Raw genomic sequence first — 22,557 nt, 5'->3', positions numbered from 1 at the left:
CGCCTTTCTTTTTTTCAGGCTAACAGAAAGCAGAAGCAAAGAATTCTATGACAATCTCCATGAGACATAGAAATTTAAATTGATCGTTAGATATATATTCTGCAAATGAATAAAATTGGACAAGATTGAATTGATTTGGTTTATGTTTTGTATTATTTCCACCTGGCACATTCACATTGAAAATGTGCGCAATATCTCGTATGTCTTCAAGTAAAAAATAAGTTTTTGTGTTTGTTCTTTTTTATAATTTATTAGTCTTATCATTATTATGATAGTAAGGTTTTAAGACACTGAACATTAAGACTTTTCGGGTCTATTGGAAAGTAAAAACCGCAGATGCCTCTTCCGTCACCTCCTCCTCCTCTTCCCTTTTATTTTGTTCACACGGGCACCTGCGTAATCCATCATACAACAGTTGAGGCTTTTCTATTTAATAAGCATATGAGGCCTCATCGGCTGAATAAGTAAGGTCACTGGCGTCAACCCAATTGCCCCACACCATTGTTTGCTCGGAAACAATCAGCGTCTTTGGATCCATATCATATGTGAAGAGACTATACAACTAACTGTAGTCTTACATGGTGCCTAATATAATGCACGAAGGAGCACCTGAGAGTAGAGCTTATAGAGCTTAACATGAAGCTTATATTAGTAGAGCTGATAAGTCAATACATGACCTCATAATGTCGGTGAACCTTATAATCTTTCAAAACAAAAGATACAAATTTCTCTTTGAAATGGAAGTGAGTTGTTCATTCTCATTCATACGAAAGACCGGTAGGGCCATTTTAACTTCATGAATTCCCGATTTCATCTTCATGAATTAACAATTTAAACTTCGTGAATTCCCATTTTCAACATACGGGGAATTCACGATTTCAGCTTCGAGAATTCACGACTTCAACTTCACGAATTTGCATAAAAACTTGTAGTCTTTGGAAAAGTGTAAAAGTATTAGCACACGGACACTGCATTATGTTGTTGGAACAGATGTGCCATTTATAATTCTGTGAAAAAGGGGAGATTATTGTCTGGGCTTCAGTTTATAATAAATGTCTTATACAGTCTTATGCATGTTTTCTAGAAAATAACAAATAACATGAAAAGCTGATTCCTACGAATTCCTTGTAGTATATGAAACGAATTAGAAACATGGATATAACATTGGGTGGGCACGATTTTTTTTTTTCAAAACATCCCGATATGTCACCCCAGCTAGTGTAATACCAGTTTCATATATTATAACTATGTTATCGCAATATTTCATCATTTCCATCATGATCAGTGCTTTTCCCTCTTTTTTGCCCTTTCCCTTTTGTTTAAAATGTGAATCCTAGATAAGTTAATCATTACCAGCTAATTAATCTATCTTTTTTTTTGCTACTGGGAATGTTTGATATCCTGCCTCATTCCAAGCTCTGTAAAAGTACACTTATATATAACAGGTGCAAAAAAAATCTTACATTGTTATATTATATATCAGTTGATATTTTTCTATATGATTCAATGCAAAAACAGCACAATTTCAATACATAATCTTCATTGAAAGTGTACTGAATATATTGGGTTAGTAAGAACAAAGAAAGAAATCCTAACCATGCGATAAGGACAAGATAAGTCACGAAGGTATGGTAGAACACGATAGTGCCAAGCGGGTTAAGCATCATTTAGACACAGAAATGAATCTCCTAGTCCCATGAACGCGCACTAACTGAGTTCAGACCTTGTTGCTTGTATTGGTCCTACACATTTTACAAATATTGAAAATGGACAACTAAAAATTTTAAAGCATTTTTGCAGAGAAACAACACTATTTTCTGCTATCAACCGTTTAAGCACTATCAGTCTAATTCCATTGCGAATTAACAATTTCATTAGTTTGAAGGTTCTTTTTACAGCAATATTTATGCACAAAGCTCCAACCAAAAAAAATGACCTCAAAAGCTTCACTTGGCATGGTCGTCTTTTGGACTGAGGAATTGTTATAAAGTGTAAACTTTCTTTGTAAAAGAACCCTTCATTTTTCTGATGCCAAGCATTTGTCAGATTTTGTTGCGGATTGGCCCTTGCATAAGTTTAGAGGTTCTTCTTTACAGCAATATAAGGCTAAAAGCATTAACCCAATTGATATGCCTCAAGAAATCAGCATGGCATGGCCGTTAAAAAGGATCGGCTATTTGTTCTTTCTGTATATCCTTTGATCGACTGAAAATTTGCAAGCCTTTAAGCAGAGACTCAACTCTTTTGAAACTTGGGTCTATATTATTTCAAATGGGAACGAAACAGTGGTTTTGCAAATTTATGAATACGTGATAAAGTTGATGTATGACATAAACTCGCGCGTAAGAGCAAGTTATTACAAGAATTTTCGTCATGTACAGTGAGTCATATTAAAATGAATGCTTCGTACTTAAAATTTTTAATGTAGTCATCCGGTATATTGTATTACTTTGGATGTATTTTTGCAGCAATTTATGGCTCAAATATCGAACGCAAGGAAAAATGACAGTTGCATTGGTGATTTGATTTTAAGCATATAAAATGTGTGAATTTTCGAGGGGAAAACACCATTATTTGGAGCCAACTGTTAAAACGCCATTTGTTGATTTCGTTGCGTATTTGAAATTGCATTAGTTTGGATCTTTGGATTCTTCTTTACAGTAGTATAGGAAACACAGATCTTACCCAAGAGAAATTGTCGCTTTTTATCAATGACTTGTTCTTTCTATAAATTAACTTATAATTAAGTGTATAAATGTTTGTAAATAAACCATTTTCTGCTGTTAGCCGTGCAAATACAATTTGTCTGATTCCGTTGCGGATAAGCATTTCCATTGGTTTGAAAGTTCTTTTTTACAGAGCTCTATCCAAAAAATTTTTTGACCGACGATTTGATTTTTCTGTACATTTCAGTAAAATTCATCATATTCTTGTGCAAAGAGCGTTACAACACGATTTGTGTGATTCTGTTGCGGATTAGAAATTCCATTAGTTTGGAGGTTTGTTCTTCTTTACAGCAATATAAGACACAAAGCTCTAGCATCGAGATTTAGTTCTAAATAGCATGGCCGGTTATTGGACCGGCGTGGTTCTTTCTTTATATAAACAGTTAAAGCTTTCTCAAAAAACACCATTTTTTCTCGTGCCAACCTTTAAAAAACACTAATTATGTGATTCCATTACTTTCGAGGTTCCATCACCCTGAGTGATATAATTATTCTTCCTGGGGAACAGGAAACAGAAGAGACTGAACTCAAGAAAATAAGTCGGAAAAATACGAGAGCTAGAAGAAACCTACAGGCAAATGGTGATAAAGGTTGTCAACCACTGAATAAATCAAAACTGAAATCATGTAAAACAAAGGAGTTGAAACCTAAAGGACTAAGAGGTACAAAAGGTAACAATAAAAACAAAACTTCAAATATTGAAGACACTTCCTCAAATGTTAATGTTAGCATTCCTGTAGACACTGATTTTAATCAAGACTTGATTGATGTGTTGAAACAATTTGCAGATGAAATGACAAATGTGTCTGTTTCAATGGAAAAGTTGCGATGTGATGTTTATGAAAAAATTGATAACATGGCGGATAGAGTTGAAAATAACTTAACACAAAAATTTAATAACATTTTAGATAAAAGAGTGAATACAGAAATGAAAAAGAACAGAAAAGATACTGAAAAACAAGTAAATGACTTAAGAGATGAAGTAAATACAGATATAAAAATTTTACAGGAAAAAGTTGAAGTGCTCTCAAGTAAGTTATATAGTGTGAATATGCCAAAAGACAGAAAACTCAATATATGTGTGTTTAACCACCCAGAAAGAGAAAATGAAAATATTTATGAAATTGTCTCAGATTTAATATCGGATGGGCTAATGTTGCCAGATGTTGGATTTCAGTCGGCTGAGAGGAAACAACGTAGTGACAATAAACCCGGAGTTATTATTGTGACCTGCAATAGTGCTGAGGACCGGGATAGAATGTTAAGAAATAAAACGGGCTTGAGAAATACTCAGAAATATAAAACCGTGTATGTCAATCCTGATGAACCATTAGAAAATAGAATCAACAAAAACAACCTTAGGGTACTTATTTCAAACCTAGGCGTCTCTGGTCTCAAGGTCAGTGGATCTCGTTTGGTTGAGAATGGAGGTAACCGTCATCATGGTGAGCAACATAGGGATGAGATGTTAGGAAATAATGATCGTGCTGGTAGTGTTCATAATGGCAATAACGGGGTATCACGTGGAATTCAGAGACAGGCGGGGATGTTTAATCAAGGTAGAAACCCCAGACAAGGTAGGGGTAATGGACAGGGTGGGTACAATGGAATATATAGGTACGAAAGACAGCACAGGATGAAAAGAAATGCTTTTGGCAGAAGTCATGACTATGGTAACTCCTATTCTAGGGGACGTGTTTCTCATGAGTCAGATTCTGGTGGGCGTGACGTTTACTATGCGCAACACCGGGAAGGCAGCCGAGATAAAGGGTACAACCACAGGCACAGGGAAGATAGAAGACAGAGACAGCATTTTAACATAGACTTTTATGATTGTTAGCTTAAAGTTGGTTGTTGGAATGTGAATGGGTGGAATATTAATGGCTCCTCAGAAAATTATATTTTTAGAGCAAACAGTATTGATAAATTAAAATTTGATATTATTGTTATTCCTGAAACACACCTCACAGGTGATAGAAGTATTGAATTATCTGATTATCTTTTTTTTGGTCATAATAGAAAAACTATTCATTCAAATGCACGATGTGGTTCTGGTGGAGTCTGCATTTTTGTAAAAAATTCACTGATAGAGCTTTTTAATGTTGAAATTTTAGATAAAAGTTATGAGGGAATTTTATGGTTGAGTTTTAAATCAAAATGTAATGATAAAATGTTTAATATTTGTGGTTGCTATTTGCCGCCTATGGGATCTTCAAGATATGTCGATGCACATGATTATTTTGACCAGCTTTTAAGCAATATATATGAGTACCAGAAATTAGGTAAATTTTGTATTATGGGTGACTTTAATGCACGTATATCTGATGTGTCTGATTATATTGAAGGTGTAGATAATTTGCCTTGTAGAAATGTTGTCGATTTTACAAAAAATACGCAAGGAGATATTTTCTGTGATTTTTTAGTCAACAGTAATTGCTGTGTTTTAAATGGTCGCCACAGTATTTCAAATGATTTTACATGTATTTCCTCAAAGGGTATGTCTGTTGTTGACTACATTATTGTACCATATGAAGATTTGTCTTTGTTCTCAAATTTTGAAGTCACAAGAGTGTCAGAAATTGCACGTACTGGAACAGAAAGTAGATATATGCCAGATCATTCTTTATTATCATGTTTGTTTGATATAAGTATGCTTTGCAGCAAACAATTTATTTCTGAAATACCTGTACTAAAGAAGTTAGTAACAAAATATGACACAAATGTGCTGCCTGAAGATTTTTGTCAGAACACAAGTTTTATTGAAGCTGTAGATAGTAAAATCTCTCTGTTTGAGTCCAATTTTTCTCATCAAAGTATTGTTGATGATTTTTATAACTCATTTAGTGTTAATATTAAAGATGAAATGAGTAAGAAGCTTCCTAAAAGTGTTAGCAATGTCATATTTGGAGGAAGTAAGAAGAGGTTTCGAGTCTTGAAACCTTGGTGGAATGAGAAATTACAAGAGCTATGGGGTAACATGTGTGAAGCTGAGAAGATGTGGGTTAAATCTAGAGGTGTAAATAAGTCTAATTTAAAAAAAGTTTATGTTAATAGACGTAAATTGTTTGACAAGAAAGTGCAAATGTATAAGCGTCAGTATTGGCACAAATTGCAAACTGATATTTTGTTTGATGCTGAACACAATAAACCTGATTTTTGGAAAAATATTGGAAGATTAGGTGTAAGAGATAATAGACAAGGTTCTGTTCCGTATGAAGTTTTGGATGATGATGGAAACTGTGTTTCTAATCCTGCTTTAGTATTAAATAAGTGGAAAACTGATTTTTATAACTTACTTAATACTGAAGTGGATGCTGAATATGCATGTAATTCAGATGATGAAAGCAATGTATATACTGATAGTATTGCAGGTCAGGAAATATTTTCAATATCTGATGTTAAAAAAGCTATTCTCAATGTTAAAAATACTAGAGCAATGGGATATGATGAAATACCAAGTATTGTTTATAAAAATGAAATTTTAGCACAGTATTTGCATGTGCTTTTCAATTTTTGTTATAACACTGGCAAAGTACCAAAAGCGTGGGGCAAAAGTATTATAAACCCTATTCCGAAAGGATCTACAACTAACACAAAAGACCCTCTCTCATACCGTGGTATTTCTATTACACCTGTTGTATATAAAATTTATTGTTCTTTGATAAATGAGAAACTTACATCGTATGTTGAAACAAACAATATTTTATCTGAAGGTCAAAATGGCTTCCGTAAAGGTCGAAGTACTATTGATCATTTGTCGACCCTGACTAGTATTGTTGATACTCGTAGGAAAAGGAAGTTGTCAACATATTGCTCATTTATAGATTTAAGGAAGGCATATGACTGTATAAATAGGCAAATTCTATGGTGTAAATTAGATAGTATTTTAGAATGTAAATTGTTAAATGCTATTAAAAGTCTGTACAATAATGTTATGTGCTCAGTTAGAGTTAACAGTTTTTTAACTGATTGGTTTCATGTTAACACTGGATTGAAACAAGGATGTACTTTGTCACCAATGCTGTTTAATCTTTACATTAATGACCTTGCTACAAAAATAGACTCGTTAAATAAGGGTATTGATATTGATGGTACTAACTGTTCAATTTTGTTGTTTGCTGATGACATAGTTTTGATAACCGATAAACCTGAAAATTTACAGTGTCTTTTGAATGTTTTTAATACTTGGTGTGTTGAAAATAAAATGTGTATTAATATTGACAAATCCAAGATTGTGCAATTTAGAAACCCGTCTGTAAGAAAAAGTGATTTTGTATTTCGATGTGGAGATTCAGAAATTGAGTATGCCTCTCAGTACAAGTACATAGGTCTTGTTTTGACAGAACATTTAGATTATTCGGTCACAGCGAAATGCGTTGCTAAATCTGCTGGAAGAGCCTTGGGTTTGCTTATAGCGAGGGCACGCTCAGTTGGTGGATTTCCATATCAAGCATTTACCAAACTTTATGATTCAACTATTGTACCAATTATTACATATGGCTCTGGTATATGGGCAACTGAAGACTTTAAATGTATTAATGCAATTCAGCATAGAGCAGCAAGATATTTTTTGAACGTTGGTAAATATACGTCAAATGCTGCTGTAAATGGTGATATTGGGTGGCAACCAATGATCTGTAAGGTTAAAAAAACAGTTGTACATTTATGGTCTAGATTAGTTAATATGTCAAGTGAAAGACTAAACAGAAAAGTGTTTGTTTGGTCAAATAATGCAAGTAATAGAAACTGTAAAAATTGGAATTTTAAAGTTGTTAACATGTTTTTGAAGTATGATTTAAATGAACATGTACATATTAGCAGGTTTGCGTCTAAGCATGAAATATGTGGAAAACTTGTTCCAAAATTATATGAAGAATATGTCATGTCATGGCATGCCGATGTTAATCGTGTTAATGCACAGAGAGGAAATGGTAGAAATAAACTTAGGTTCTACCGATTATTCAAAACGTCTTTTCATGTTGAACCATACTGTAAATTAGTGTTAAATAGATCACATAGAGGTGCACTTGCAAAATTTCGTAGTGGAACAGCCCCAATCAATATTGAGATTGGAAGATATAATAATGTCTTGTTAGAGAATAGAAAATGTTCTTTTTGTCACAATATTGGAATTAATGTAATTGAGGATGAGATGCATGTGTTACTACACTGTCCTTTGTATATTGATTTAAGACAACAGCTATATTTTAAGGCTTGTCAACATTTTGCTAATTTTGATAATGTAGATGATGTTGAAAAGATAAGGATACTTCTGAATGAGGAGGCCATTGTTAATTGTTGTGCCAAAACCTGCTTTCAAATGTTAGAAAAGCGTCGTGATAGTTTGTATACTGGATAATATTAAACTGTGCTATATTTTTTATTGTATATAAACATTGTTTTAGTATATGAACATTGTTTTAGTATATGAACATTGTTTTAGTATATGAACATATTTATCTCGCTCTAGAAAACCTTATTAATGATTCATATGTCTGATTAGATCAGTCCTGTGCTTTTACTGTTTAGACCATTTTGTAATGTTGAGCTTTATAAACTATTCCTTTTAAAGATATTCACGGTTTTAATTTATAAAAAAACAAAACGACAGATTATCATTAAGAAGAGTTTTCTAGGTCATAGCATTTAGAATATGTGTATATATATGGTAAGGAAAGTAATATAGTTTAGAACCGAAAAATAAGGAGGGTTTGTTTTTTTTTGGTTATATAAATCAATGCCAAGTCATAATTTTGACACAACCACTGTTGTTATAGAACATGAATATTTGGGTCTTCATACAGTTTAGCACATAACAATTTTCTGAACTATTTTGTTTATGATTAAATCTTTCAGCCTTTTTCTATGGGATAGACAGAGTAATTTGAATTCTAACTGTACTCAAATATGAATACTTGCCAAGATCTTTGACTTGACAAAGCTATGATTAAGAACAAACTCAGATGACATTTCATTTGATTTCTTTTTCTGTATATGTACATTAATGATTAAGTGAGTAGTCATTAAAATATGTGATAGAGTTTTTAAGAAATTGAAAATGTATAGTTTTTTTAATAGTCTCTAGCAAATCAAACATTTGATTGGTTTCATATATGTATGCCATTTGTTTTATCTTGTATTTTATATTGGTTGATATGTACATATATGTTATTGAGACTTAAATAAATAAATAAAAAAAAAATTCCAATAGCATTATTAGGCACAATGCTCTAGCCCATGAAACATCACTTTGAATCTTCCGCTTGGAAGGGTCCGTTCAAACACCATTTGTCTGATTTTGATGCAGATTTGGAGTTCCATTAATTTTGATTTCTTTTAACAGAAATATAATAATAATTACAACATATAAATAACTTTTGCCTAAGGAATATGCCCTCGAGTAATTCGCGTGGTATGGTCGTCCTCTGGACCGACGATTTGTTCTATCTGTATATAAACTGTATTTCTTTTTTGTAAAAAATAATATCTCTCATTTATCTGATGCCAACAGTTTAAACGTCATTTGTCTAATTTCGCTTGCATAAGTTTAGAGATTCTTTATTACAGCAATATAAGACAAAAAGGTATTACCCGAGAAATATGGCCTCGACAGCCCAACATCGGTTAAATGATTTATTCTTTCTGTATGTAAAAGTAAATTTCCGTGAATACCCTAAATTACTTATAGTCAACGACAATGCTTAAAATAATCTTATTTTATTAATATCTTGAACTTATCGTATTGATGTATAAATTTGTCTTGATCCATCATAATACGCCTTCATTATTAATGAATAGTATTTGAAAGAAAACATTTTTGTGCATGGTAGATATGAACATAATTCAAATATTTTACTTACCATCTTTCCTCCAACTCAAATTAGTTTGTAGTCTAGAAACAGTATATTGATCTACAAATAAATGACCTTCCTGTCACGGTTTAGAACTACATGTATTCTAAAAAATCAAAATACAGGTGAAAGGTCTTGCCATGTAATTACAGGAAAAGTCATTTGCCGACTTAATTTTGACATTTTATTTCTTGATGCTTATTACTTATTTCAGAGACCTATTACATTTAGCCTTTATTTTCGAACAATATTTATTCATTATTATGATTTCCTAAACTCTGTTTAATTATTAGGAGGAAGCGTTTATAAAATCTTATAACATTCCTTTAATTGTCCTTTCGCACCATTGATCGATTTTTGTGACTACCTTCTTTCCATACACTGTTTGCACTTATATTACATGTTTGTACCTTAGCTTAAGTGATATTTTAAACGTATTTCATTCATACACCGGCGATGAATAAGGATATTATATTTTATTGTTTTCTATATCAGTAAGGAAGTAGTTCAAACTTCTCCATAAACTAGTTTTAAATGAGCTAATAGATTAGACTGTATGGCAATTCGACACATAAACCAGCGTCTAGTGTCATCACGTAGATCATTTTATTTTTGGAACCTAGATAAACTAACCTTAAAGTTCGTTGACACGTGTATCTCTAATGTAGAGCAAACGAAATTCAAACGTATATTATAGAAACTATACAATATCATTTCTTTGTGACGTACATACTTCACAATAAATCGTAACTTTTCGGTCATTTCCTGTTTTTCAAAAGGTATATATAATGTCTTATCTTATCAAATATTTTTCATAAAATTTAACACTAAATTATATTGTTTCCATAATCTTATGGTCAATTCCAAACCAATGAAACTTCTAATCCGCAACAGAACCACACAAATCGTAATGTAACTGTATGTACCAGAGTATGGTGAATTTTACGAAAAAGTTCACATTTCATACACACAATGAACAATTCGCCGGTCCAAAAAAGACCATAAAACGCAAAATTATCGATGCCATATTTTTTGGCAAGAGCTTTGAGCCTACAATTGCTGTAAAGAATAACCTTCAAACCACACACGAATATTATATATAGAGACTATACAGGATAAAATGTCTTGGAATGAAATGCGGTTTTAAACCGTTTAGCAATGATGCTATGCATGCATCATTCGCTTTTTATGCAATATACTACCTTATTACTTTCATACAACTATTCGTAAAGTATCTTCTTTTTTATCAAGGAATATTATTTGCAGCAGATATTTAGCTATACACTTTAAGCGTACAAATGATTTACTGGTACAAATGTATATGATAGAATGTCAATGACATGAAACATAGAAAAATGATGTAACACCCAGCAAGGTTTTGAAAATTACAAAATAGAATATAGGTCGAAAGGTTTAAAAATATGGCTTATGTAGAACACCTTATCTCCAGGGTAATGTTATATATAAGGCAATCAATTAGTACTATTTTGTTCGAAAGCAGGCAAGATGTCGAAATGGTACATTTTTTGGGCAAAAGTCTGTATGGTAAGTTTTAATTAAGCTCTTGTCTTTACTAACGTAACAGATAATTTGCAGAAATATATTTTCTTAAGTCTGTAGGCTAACATATCTACTCTATAAACATGAATTGTAGATATTATACTATATATTCCACGCCATTATAAGATGTCTCGCCAAGTATTTCGTCGCCTGATTCTTTGAGTGTTCTTTTTCTTTTTGCTTTTCTAAATATAAGATTTTTATACCCTTGAATACCTGTGCATCTACATGCCAAAAATTATTGTTGGAAATAGCATTACATGGCTCCGGGACATTTTAAGATGTTATCTTTAGAGATAAATGTGAATGACAATTCGAACTTCTAAAATATATCACGTGTTTGCTGCTTGTACGTAAAGACATTCTTTAAGTTTCTTGTTTATTACTTTTGAGGTACCTCTACCTTCCCTGTATAATTATTATACCATTGAAAAGGTGCAGATAGAGCAGTGTGAGGTCAAAAAGGTTAAAAACATATTAACTTTGCTCCAATGCAAAATACGTTCACTTTAAAAGAAAACTATAGAAACAAGTAAAACCAAAGAAATAATTTTCGGATGGACAATATGTAGGCTTCTTTACCGTTTACGTTCCAGAAATATTCAAACGATTGGAGTAATTTTCTCAACATTTAGATAATAAGTACAAACGGCACATGTACCTTCAAATAATTATGCCAATTACTTCAACTCTATTTTGTTATAAAAAATGATATTTTACTATTGTCGGTAAGTTTTGATATAATCCCATTTTTTCATATTGATCAAGACAAATGTTTAAACAGAATGTCAAAATTAGTTTACGCGCCAGGCAAAACTTATTCTGATAGCATACATTTAAATATAATTATCAAATAATCTGTATTATATAAGACATTTATAACTTCCTGAAAATATTATCTGACGTAAAATTCTTTAATAATAACAAATGTATATTTAGGAAATAGATATCAATTCTGAGTGCATTGTTGTAGAATAATGCACGGTTTGAGTTCAAATGCGTAGTAATATAATCACGAAGGCCGATAGGCCTGAGTGATTAATTACAAAGCATTTGAAGAATTAATATCAATTTCCATTCTAAACACGTCAAGAAATAATATAATTATTATTATAAAGTTGGACTTTATGATTGGTGGTTAAATTTGTTTTCGCCTCAGAGTTTCCCATAGAAACGTTCTTTAAAGGCTGTTCCAGTGGGTTGAAAAAAACTGTCGTTAAATCCACCGTGTGTAAAAACATTTTGAGAATAATGAATTTTGAAAACGTTGATAAAACTTTGTTTGTTTATTTTATTTCACTCTATAATTTTTCAAGCGAAATACAAATTATTAAAAGTGAAAACTCGTTTGTGACATTAAAATAGCGTACTTGATTTGATTGTTTTGCACGTGCTTTTTGGCGCTACATTGTGACGTCACGTAAACAACACGTTAAACGTCTGTACAGCGTTAACGACTGATTTAAAGATATTGGTGTTCGGATTCATTTTCTTAGTTAGACCATTTTCTTTCATTCTAGATAGTTTTCACAACAAAATTCGACAAAAAATGTTTTGTTTATCATATTTTTGAAACAAAATGGCGCCCTTAATATGAAAATACACAGGGAGATAATAAGAACGGCGAGTGCATTGTTGTAGTATAATGCACGTTTCCGGCCTTCTTTGTCTATATAGGAAAATTTCCGATAGTGTTAGAATCGTAATTTTAAACTAAACGTCGGAATAAAATTCCAGGCGCCCGAGGTCAAATGCTTCTTTTCATAATTTATTTATTTTTAACAATTATAAATACAATCAATTAAAGAACATTAATACATTTTATACGCTTTTTCTCAGGTGAGTCTGGCAGCTAATATTGTTGCTGAAGAACAGTGTCGAGATGTTGCATGTAAGTTTTGAACTCTAAAAATTATCAGTCAATGCTAAAACGGACTCGGTCATTCTTTTAAGATATTTCAATCCAAATAAAGTTTCCTTTTAAAAGGAAAGGCTTGCTCAGCCAACCCTTTAAAATTGTTTTTTTTTTTTTTTTTGTTTCAATTTATTATCACAATTTTTTTTAATTAAGTTATTTGTATATCATAAAGGGTTTATTTAGTTTATATTTTGTAAAAACGAATATTTTTTGTCAAAACGAATTGAAATCTATTCTCTATTGTATAAAACTAATAAAGAAAATAATCAATCGTAAAAATACTAACGTGGAGATCTATCTATCATACTGACGGAAAACAAGTGTGCACATTTCATTTCCACTTTTTTGTAGAGAAATCATTCGTTTTGGCAGTTGCTAATTTCATTTATATAGCAGCTTTATAGACAAATAAATGCAATAAAATACTTCGTTACGTGGTACCAATTAATAAGCATGTATCAGCTATGTTACACGATCACAGATACGATGCGCTATCTGTAGATCAGCAAGTGGTAAGGTTAATGATATGCATGGGCTATTTTTAGATTACCTCACCGCGTTCAGTAGATCTAAATATAACTCGATCATGCACTAATATTCTGTGTGATTTGGTAAGCAGGACCACCCTTCGGAGACGGAATACTACTACAGTAACTATTCTCTATTGCAAACAAAAAACAATTGTAAAAGAAACTAACTTTTGCGTCTTGAAAAAGAATTGAAACGGAACAATTTCGTTTATAATTTATTACGGTTTAAACCGATAAATCAAGTAAAAATAGAAATCCTATTTATATAACCGAAGTAACTAAAATAGCTTAGATTTCCGTAATATTACTTCGTCTGATTCCGCAGTATGACGGAATCGCCCGAATTGTCACGATTGCAATCGGAGCTACATCGGCTATTATCATTAATCCGAAGAGTGTCGGAAAGGGCCGAAAAGTTGCGATTGGCATGATTGCAGCTGGTTTCCCGTTCAATCATGCACTAACAACTGTAAGCAGGAAACCACCTTACCGGAACAACTTTTCCAAAACAGATGGCTTGCAGCCACGGCTGCAAGCCAAAAAGCGGATGAATTATTGTACGGATAAGGACTATTATTTAAACGAACTGATTTCTACAACTTCTGAGCAATAAATATGATGTTCATTGAAATAATTGGGAAAGGAAAATCATATTTGTCTTAATTTATAAGATGTTTCAATCTATTACGAAAGAAAAAACTTTTACCATTTCAAGTATCATATATTATAATATGCTTTAACGTTCTCAAAAGAATCACCATAATTTCTAACTATATGTTTTATTGTGTTTCGTGCGGATGTGTATTTTCTGTTACTATTTTAAGACGTTTTTAAAATTGCAACATTTTACAAAGACAGAGAAGTAAAGAAATATTTACTTCGACGACTTTGGTAGGTGGCCTGTTAACGTACATTGTTTAATTTCTAAATATAATTAATATAAATATCTACTGCAACAATCTAGGCTCAATCCTTTACGCTTTTCTTGAGACAACTTATATGAATATCTCTCCACAGTTATATCCTGAATCTGCTTATCTAATCAAATATTTAATCACGCAAAGTTTTATAGATTGCACTTTGCTATTTTAAAATTTCAATCTTTGCCTTTGTAAAATGTTGCACTTCTCCTAAAAACGCCTGAAAAGAGTCCTCAAATGCTCATTAACAATTTCATTTCAGCAACTATTGGTACATATTTCATGTTTGGGATAATTGGAAGCTATTCTCCATCAAGCAGCCAAAATGTGTACATCCATATTGCAACAATAACAGATACAACGGTAGCCAAAGTAAGGATCGCTTCACCATTCAATAACCTTCACCAAGAATTTACAGTAGCAAACCATACTTTTCGAACCATATCCTACACTCATATCCAAACTGAATCTGGGAAACAGTTTAAAGGAATTGAGATTTACGCTGACGTCAATATATCTGTAGCAGTGTTCCTAGCATATAGTCAGAACACAGAAGGATTCCTAGTCCTTCCTGTTACAGCATTATCTACAAGATATGTAGCCGCCTCGTATCATCCTTCTGGATATTACAGTGAAATTCTTGTTACAGGAGTAGAGAGTAATACAGATGTTGAAATTAACTACACATCTAACGGTAAAGCCAAAACCGAACATATACAACTAAATCAGTTTGAAACCTACCAATTGCTTGTTACCTACGACTTAAGTGGAGCTCTAATAACAAGCGACAAACCAGTGGCTGTATTTAGCGGGTCGACTTCCAGTCAGATACCTGTTGGTATTGGAGCTGTTAATTATATTGTCGAGCAAATGATTCCACAGAAGTACTGGAGTAATCGATTTATAGTACCGCCAATATATCCTCATAACTTCTTTATTGTCAAAATATTTGTAGACTACGATAATACTGAAGTTCATTTCTACAATAGTACACATCATTTTGGGTCTTTTCTGGATCGGGGGTCTAATCAGGAGACTTTGTTCGGGTCAGAACCAATAGTTATCCTATCTACCAAGCCAATATCTGTTATTCAGTATTGTGCAGATAATGAAAATATGTATGGTAACCCTTTTATGTCCACAGTACAAGGTATTTCACAATATGAAAACCTGTTACAAGTTTGCAACAGAATCATATGGGGAAAAAGGGAAAAGCACAGTTGCGATACGTTAAAACAAAATAAACATGAGTGGTTTTCATTGGGGGAAAAAACCCAAATTTCCATTCTGGAAAACTTGCCTTTTTAAATTTTTCCCATTTTTGCCCCTCCGGGGTGGGGGAAAAGTTAATGTTACCAAAATTTGTTTTTTTAAAAAAATTATCAAACCCAAAAATTTAAAAATTCGGTAAAAGAAAAATAACCGGGTTTTTTTAATTTTCCCCGGGTTTTGGGAGCCAACCAAATTTTAATGGGAATTGTTTTTAAAACCCACTACCCCCTTTTTAAAGGGAAAATTTAAATCCTTTTTGGAAATTTAACTTTGTTTTTTAAACGCAGGTAATAAAACAAAAAAAAATTTATTGGGTTAATAAAAAAAATCAACAGGTTAATTCCGTTAATTTAAAACAATATTTTTAAAGGAAAAATTTTTGGGAAAAAGCATTGTGGTTTTTTTCCAAATCCCAAAATTTTATAATATAATTATAAATTATATTATGATTTTTGATATCCGGTGTACCTGGGACATTTGCCAAATTATCGTGTCATATTAAAATATGTGAGTTAATTTTACTGGAATCATCGATTTCTTGGATGATGAACCATGGATACCTTATAAAAAGTACCGAAATTATATTTTATTTGTTCCTTTTAGTATTATATGGCACTATTAGGGCAATTGTCTGAGGTATACCGAATATTATTGAATTCAATACCGACAAAAGACAAAATTCGCCTCGAAATGTTAGTCTGCATATTCATGGAAATATGTGTTATGCAGGACAAATTATATTGTCAATGCAGCCGTACGCGCTTATTCATTTCTTATTATTTGATTTAATATATAAAATACTTGGGTCTGTATTAACCGTGTTACTCGTTTCGGCCATAGCTTTGTACAAATTTGGAGGGTTTTTTGCTCAATTCATGCGTTATATTCACATTCATGCGTTACTGGATATTCACTGTAATAAATAATGACAGTTATGTCTAAAGTAGGGTTCTTTTTGGATACAAACATAACACTTTAACTAATCAATGACTCTTGTGGTACTCTGAATTAATTAGTCTTAACATATTTTTTCTTGTCTGTAGATAAAAACTATGGTGGCTGATTTGTTCAATGTTGTGTTTTCTCATGGCGCCCGTGGGAGGAAAAAACAACAAAGTGACCAATTTGTCGTACTTTTGCTCCACGGGGCACAAGACAAAACTCCCAAAGTAGATACTTTGTAGTATTGTCGTTTTTTTCGTATTTTCTCTCCACGAGGTGCCAGGCAAAACACGAAAATACGACAAAATCACCACATTGTCGTATTATCATGTTTTCGCCTTACGCCCGCGGTGTAAAAGTACGACAAAGTGGTGAATTTCGTATTTTCGTGTTTTCGCCTGGTGCCCCGCACAAGCAGCCACCATAGAAAACAGATCACGCATTATTTTTCCACATTCTAATCGAGTTTATTCGATTGGAAGTTTTTGCTTAAATAATTCCAATTTTAAAAGCTATAAAATGGGAGGAGGGTTTTTGCATCGTATTATATTGTATTTCTAATAAATACAGATTGTTCAGCCAGTCATATTACTGGACCAACAGCTAGTGCATTGCATCCACATACTGATAGCTCCCACGGAAACAACGGGAACCAAGGAAATATAATTACAGGTATTCATGGAAACATGTTACAGATTATTAACCAAACTAGAGTTAAAGGGGCTCCTTTGACGGGTTTTCGAAATGAGGGGACTAAAGATTTATGCACCATTTGATATTGATTGGGACAATTACCTTGTGGGACTCCATCCGTTTTAACTTTTACCAGAATATTCATTTTTATAACGCAAAAAGGTATCCAAAATGGAAAGTTTCAGTTTAATTCTTGCTGTCAGGGTTCAGAATTGGTCAATATTTAGGGGAGAAGATGTGTTAGCGGCCGGAAAGCTCAGTCGGTAGAGCCGCGGTACGGTATTCCGAGGGTCCCGGGTTCGAGTCTCCCGGTCAGGCTGCACATTTTTCTCACCTTGTGACATTGGTATATTTCTTTATAATCTTTTACTATTTGATTTATGTGAGTATTAAGATTTTAACCTTTATACCTCAGTGGAGCTCTTATAAGACTTGGATGCTCGCACGCGTGTTGTAACGTAAAATATCATAGCCAAATGACCTTGCCTCGGGGGAAAATAGTGATATGCGATGTAGGGTTTGGTAGAAAAAAATCTTAGAAGTGTATCTATTTTGACGTTTAATCAGTTGGCCATCACGAAATTATGAACATGTCAGCATCTACAATAATCCATTAAATGCTTTGGTCATTTAAACATTAAAATGAACTTTACGAAAATTACATTTATTTAAGAGGATTTTACTCTTGCCAGGAAACGGCACGTGGTGTTTCCAGTGCGACAATATGTCCCATCTTCAATATTGTGATACAGTTACCAGATGTCAGACTGAACATGAGGTATATAGAACACCTACTCTCTGCTCTACTATAAAGCTTGTCTAAATGAGTAGTATTTCAGATCAATGCCCAAGCAGTGATCTCCCCTTAAAGAATTTCAGATGTACATTTTGTACTATATACTAGCGTTTCTAGATGGGGCCATTTTGTGTATCTACTATAACAAAAAACAATTTCTCTTTTAAATAAGGCCCCTTTTGGGGGCCGTTTCATGTTTTTTTAATTCAAAACCCAACAATTTCGTCAAAATCCTTTGGTTGTTTGTTTTGGGGTTACATTTTTCATTGTTTTTTTTTCCCTCATACAAAAAAAGCATTTTTTAAAAATATAATTTTAAATTCATATATCCTCCGGGTTAAATCAAAAACAGAGTTACTTGTTTTTAAACAAAATTTTTATTGCTTAAACATTCATTTTTTGGTATTTAAACTTGGAAAAATTTCATATTTTATTTACTTGTGGTAAATCATTTACTATGATTTACACTTGTTAAATCAATAAACTCATTATTGCAAAAAATAGTAATTGTTATTTATTTTACTAGATAATTAGGATAAAAAGTACGGGGAAAATAACCTCCAAAAAAAATCGAATTTAAATTTTAATTTTTTATTGAAATATTTTCGACTAGAATCATATAATTTGTTTCTTACAATATTTTTTCAAAGCTTTTTGATAAGTGTATGTTCACTTCTTTATTAATATTTCTGTTATTAAATTTTATTTTCAGAGTTGCTATGTCCAAAGTTTTACCAGAAGTAACAACGTGAGACTATATAGGTCAGGCTGTATGGATAAAAGCGTGAGTTTTAAATTAGATATTGAAGTTGATGTTTTGCCGGCTCGCCACGGCGAGCCGGTATTACGGTAGGATTTTACTGAGAAACAACCTAAAACTCCGAAGCTATCCAAAAATTTAATCGAAGCTTGGCTTCCAGCTTTCTACAAAATTTATCTATTAGGGCTAGGATCCAAAATTATTTAGCCAATCAAATTTAATCTTACATAGCGTCAAAAAACCTTCAATTTTCACGCCATTTTTAAAAATCAGCAAGTATTGTTTTGAGCGCAAAGATATAATGATGATTAAAAAGTTTGTCTTTATGAATTCTTTTCAATAAATCATATTTACACTGACTTCTGATTTAGCGATTTCACCTGTTTTCTCTGTAGTAAGTTTTCGTTTGGTTAATTAACATAAGTGTACATCTGGTTCTGTGCATTTTTTATTTTTCCTTTTTTCCGGTCATTTTATCCTTTCCGGTATTTAGTGTATGTATTTACTGGCCGGGATCCGGAACGCCCGGGATCCGGGATCGTATAAGATATGGAGGAAAAACCTAATGAACTATATTTGTGTTGATTGTTGTCGTAATGAAAGGCCATAAAACGTTAATTTTTTTTATTGTATATAATGAATGTTAAATTAATTTAACTTAGAATATAGATATATTTAGAGCTATTTATTAACAAACTTAAAATGCGGAAATCACAATACTTATAATTATATGCCTAATTAAATGGAAAAATCAAAGACTATTTTCTTGAATTGGTCAAATCCCGGGATCCCTGTATGTTTTAAAACGATCCCAGCTTTTCTAAAAACTATATACTTGAACTGGCCAATCCGTGAGATCTATTTACATTTTAATACGATCCCGGCTTTTCTGAAAACTATATTCTCTAACTGGTCAATTCCCGGGATCCCTATATGTTTTTTAAAATAGGATCCAGGCTTATCTGAAAAACATCTTCTTAGCCTGGTCAATTTCTGGGATCCCTATATTTTTTAATAGGATCCCGGCTTTTCTGGCTGAATTGATTGACAACTTGTGTTTACTTTAGGACTTGTGCCTCTCATTCCAATACTAAATAACATACATGTATTACAACTTAATTTTGTATAAAGAGACATCTTTATGAAATTTACCTATCTAACATTTTGTGGTCAAGGTCAACAGGCCATATAGTAAATGTGCATAGACATAGGTTCTTCATTCAATCTGTTTACATGCACCTTCATATATACTCATACTCATCTTGGTTAAACTGAGAGAACTTTATATGTCACTTTCAGTCAATGAGTTTAAGATTTTGAATTTACTGGCCCGAATTCCAGTTTTGAATTTATTCTACTAAATAATTAACAAAATTTTCTTAAACTTACACTGGCCTGAACTTATATACACTGGCCATCGGGCACCGGGCCAGTGTTGACTTCACTTTTATTTTGATGTTCGCTGAAGTCTCTTCAGCTAACAGAACTGTCATTTTTACATTTAAACACACCCCTTGAAAAAAATAAATTACGAAGCGAGTCGCTACTAGCTTTTTTAAAAGCTAACCTTGTTGATGTATCTAATTTAGGTCAGGCTGTATGGATAAAAGCGTGAGTTTCAAAAAGGATATTGAAATAGTGAAAATAGGAATCCGTAAAGAAAGTTCAAAACGACAAAATTGAAAATGTTGCAGGCACTGTTTGATTGAGCCTGTTCAAAACTGAACTTAAGTTGATAAAGTTGAAGTTGATATTTATGGTGTATCTATGATTGTTGTATTGTGTATGTCTGTTGCATTGTGTGCTGTATCACAAAATTTATTTTTAACAAGTATGAAAGATCTATAATTGTTATTTTGAGGTGCGACAATGGCATTACACAAATGTGGTGTCAGAGATATAGATGGGTAATGGAAAACATGTCCCCCGGGTCCCTTGTGGCTTTAAACATTTCGGCAAATTATTTTAATAATTTCGAAAATTGGTATTACTATATGTGGTTAAAGAAATGAAATAACAATCAAGCATTTTTTTAATTCCTAAACTGGATAACATTTATCATGAAATCTCGAGAAATCTCGTAAAATAGCACCTAATCAAAGGCAATTTATGTATCATTTAGGCATGTCAAGGTCATGGAAATCAAGTGCAATGTCAAGAATGCTGTCATGGAAGTTTCTGTAACAATATCGGATGTGGTGACGACGGTAATGATATTTTGTCTTATTCTACCACTTAAAAAATAATTTATCTGTTTAAATCACTATTCCATTTCAATGTTAACATTTTTTAATCGCATACAGAATTTCCTGTCTGTATTATATTATAGTGCCTGTATAAATCGCTAACACCAAGCCTCTATTTTGAATCGCATTTACAATTTTCACTACAAATGGATAGTTTCTCGCAAGATTAAACGATAAACTTATATATTCAATCAAAGTTTATATTTAAAATAAAAGAGATGCTATTAAGGGATATGAAAGTGTGAGCCGTCCGCTTAGCATACAAAGTAGAGCGTTGGACTGTGAATCAGGCGACCTGGGTTCGACTCACGGCCGTTGCACGTCACTTTCGTTGCGATTGATCATGAAATCTTTTCTACGGTCATTCGCACTGTAGCTCTGCTCTGGCATGTACCGAAGTCTAAGTTCTTTTCAAAAGTGGTGGCAAGTAGTACTGGTAAACTGCATGACAGCCTATCTAGGAACTGATTTGTGCTCTGGTAAATTCAATGTGGCTTACTGTCGTAATCCGGAGTGAAAACTACCTCCAACACCCCACTACCACGGATATGTAAATGACATACAAGTTATTTATCAATACTTAAATTGTTCCATTTCAGGACTGCCCAATTTTGATGCGAGAGGACCATTTTGTTTCGATTGTGAACATCAAGGGGAGGATGGCTGTCAGACAGTTCAGATGTGTCGTTCCGATGAAGTAATTTTAAATGTTTTGTTCGACCCCTGCTGAGAGTTATGCCATAGCTTAGTGTTAGACTTGATACCGAATGCCTCCGTTTCTTGTCTGCTACCAAGATGTTTTACAATCGTTCTTTCTTTTGATTTCGAGGAAAAATTTATAATTTGCAAAAATTAAGCAATTACATGTTAGCAGCCTACAATATTTCAAGCAAGCAAATGCTTTGTAGTTTATTTACATCATAACTATTCGTATAGTTATATAATGGCACTCTACATTCACTGATAGAGAAGGATGAGGATTCTAGATCCCCTTCAAATAATTATTATGGAAAAAATGATTTTCAATGAGAACGCATATGCTTAGGGCCATCGAACTTTTGAATGAAAAATAAAAAACTAATAAACAGAATTCCCCACTTCTGGCAATCAAACTCTCCCCATTGAACTGTATTATACAGCAAAAACACAAATTACAGAATCTCAGTCTTTCCTTATTTATTTTCAGTAGTTTAAAATGTTATTTTTTTACAGGCTTGCAAAATAGAGAAGTACCAGTGGGGAGATGGTTATCACTATATTATGGGATGCATAAAACGCCAGGTAATGTTTCATTTCTTCACTGGAATAAGTTGATCCTGATGCAAATCCAATTTTATAAAGCA

The 22,557-nt window shown here is 32.7% G+C and overlaps 1 protein-coding gene across 3 annotated transcripts in view; it reads left to right on the top strand.

The window, feature by feature from the left end:
• Nucleotides 1-22,557, top strand: part of LOC132729886 (uncharacterized) — a 28,923-nt gene that overhangs the window by 5,621 nt on the left and 745 nt on the right. Inside the window, exons 2-6 of one of the 3 annotated variants that reach the window (XM_060715722.1) lie at nt 18,105-18,190; nt 18,921-18,992; nt 21,091-21,175; nt 21,814-21,911; nt 22,427-22,495. In XM_060715722.1, the coding sequence (XP_060571705.1) occupies nt 18,105-18,190; nt 18,921-18,992; nt 21,091-21,175; nt 21,814-21,911; nt 22,427-22,495 (410 nt within the window). Of the gene's footprint in view, nt 1-18; nt 131-18,104; nt 18,191-18,920; nt 18,993-21,090; nt 21,176-21,813; nt 21,912-22,426; nt 22,496-22,557 lie in introns of those variants that run through there. The other 2 variants (XM_060715723.1, XM_060715724.1) reach the window with 2 other exon arrangements.

This window comes from Ruditapes philippinarum, unplaced genomic scaffold (genome assembly GCF_026571515.1).
Source record: "Ruditapes philippinarum isolate M1 unplaced genomic scaffold, ASM2657151v2 ctg7260_1_1_1_1, whole genome shotgun sequence".
NCBI lineage: Eukaryota > Metazoa > Mollusca > Bivalvia > Venerida > Veneridae > Ruditapes > Ruditapes philippinarum.
The sequence above is the reverse complement of the archived record's forward strand: the minus strand, read 5'-3'. Positions and strand labels throughout refer to the sequence as shown.